General features: G+C 36.3%; 1 protein-coding gene across 1 annotated transcript in view; it reads right to left on the bottom strand.

The window, feature by feature from the left end:
* Positions 1 to 424: 424 nt before the first annotated feature.
* LOC101848762 overlaps positions 425 to 1,833 on the bottom strand; it is a 42,278-nt gene continuing 40,869 nt past the window's right edge. The window contains exon 31 of the mRNA XM_035970913.1: positions 425 to 1,010. Within this exon, the coding sequence (XP_035826806.1) occupies positions 884 to 1,010 (127 nt within the window). The 3' untranslated portion in view covers positions 425 to 883. The remainder of the gene's footprint in view (positions 1,011 to 1,833) is intronic.

A 1,833-nucleotide genomic window follows, 5' to 3' on the forward strand; every position in this document is an offset into this window, starting at 1 on the left:
GTGTGTGTGTAAGTGTGTATGTGTGTATGTGGGTGCGTGTGTCTGTGTGTTTGTGTGTATGTGTGTATATATAAGATATATAGATATATATATATATATATATATATATATATATACATTGTATGTATATATACATATATATATATATATACCTTATATACCTTATATATATGTATATATATATAATATATATAAAGAGAGAGAAAGAGAGAGAGAGAAAGAAAGAAAGAGAGAGATAGAGATAGAAATGAGAAAGAGCGAGAAAGAGAGAGAGAGAGAGAGAGAGAGAGAGAGAGAGAGAGATAGAGAGAGAGAGAGAGAGAGAGGGAGAGAGGGGGGGGGGTGATAGATCGATAGACAGATAAAACAAAATCAAAATATACCCGCAATGCTCAATGAAACTGGCGTAAAAGAACAAATTCACTGATCTTTGGGTTATTTGTTTATTAAAACAAGGTAATATCACCATAGACAATTGCTGAGAAATGTTATAGCGTCAACAAACTGTGAAGGTTGCATAGTTTAGTAAATAAAAGCCATCAAAGTCCGTATCATATTATTGCTTACAGTAGATTTTCATCGATTGCGGTTTCGAAACGAATTTTCAATCAAAGAACAAATTAACACCGTTTTTATTGTTCTTTCTTTGAGCATGTCAACAATAAAAACAAAAACAGGCTTATTTTGAAAATTCTTGTGTTGAAAATTCATATAGTCTCATTAGACCCTATACCACCAGAAATCTTCACGTCCCTTTCACAGAGAAAATGTCTATACATCCTTCGTGAGCGCAGTTCTCACTGTAATTCCATCCCTTAGGTAGGGGTCAAAGGTTACTGTCGCCGCATTAATAAATGCGTAGCGTGGAAGAAGGAAGTGGGAGTTATTGCTCGACATAGCCCGGTGGGTACTGAATGTTGACATTTGATGGGCAGTCTGGAGTCTTGCAACACTTGCCAGGAGCAGGGGCTTTCAGAGTACACACACTGGGCAGGTTCCACTGAATACATCTGGGAAATATGAAATTGCACAAGTTGTTATAAATAAGCCTCGAGAATTAAATATCATAGCACTGCGGTGTTTAAAAAAAGCCCGAAAACATTGGGGAGTGGAAGAATGTAGAATTTAAGTATTAGAAATCTCTGAAAGAGTGGAGTAACATAATGTTAAAGTCTCTAATATAAGATATTTAAGTGTAAAACAGGCATGGAAGAGTGGAAGAACAGAAATAAAGTGTAGGAATTTATAGATGAGTGAAACAGCATCTTAGTACTAAATTGTTACAAATGCTTTGTAGAGTTCAAATGGTCAAACTTGAAAATCTAGGTTACCCTAGTACGCCCATTTTAATGAGCTAATTGATTCAAAGAAGTGTGGAACTCAAGCCAAAATAAATAAATTAATTGATGGGCCTACTTATCTAAGTACAGGCCCTTCTCAGATTGAGGTATGATGATAATCAATTTATCAAACAAATTGACTAACTTCTTGTTACATTGCTTCCTCTTATAGCCTTGTCGGTAATGGCAAAAGTGCGCTATCACGAATAAACAGAAAAGCTTGCATGTATGCTGCTAAATAACAGATGGCTCTGTTTTACAAGAAGGAAGATACATATAGTTTCGATTCGAAAGAGACAAAAAAAAAAAATAGAAAACGAACACACACTCAGATCCATTATAATTTATGTACATACGTTTGCGTGTTCACATACCTGCAGGCACACATGCAACCGTACGCGCGCGTGCCACACACACGCGCATACACACGTACACACACACACACACACACACACACACACACACATACATACACACACACACACACACACAC

Source organism: Aplysia californica, unplaced genomic scaffold (genome assembly GCF_000002075.1).
Source record: "Aplysia californica isolate F4 #8 unplaced genomic scaffold, AplCal3.0 scaffold00338, whole genome shotgun sequence".
NCBI classification, from domain to species: Eukaryota; Metazoa; Mollusca; class Gastropoda; order Aplysiida; family Aplysiidae; genus Aplysia; species Aplysia californica.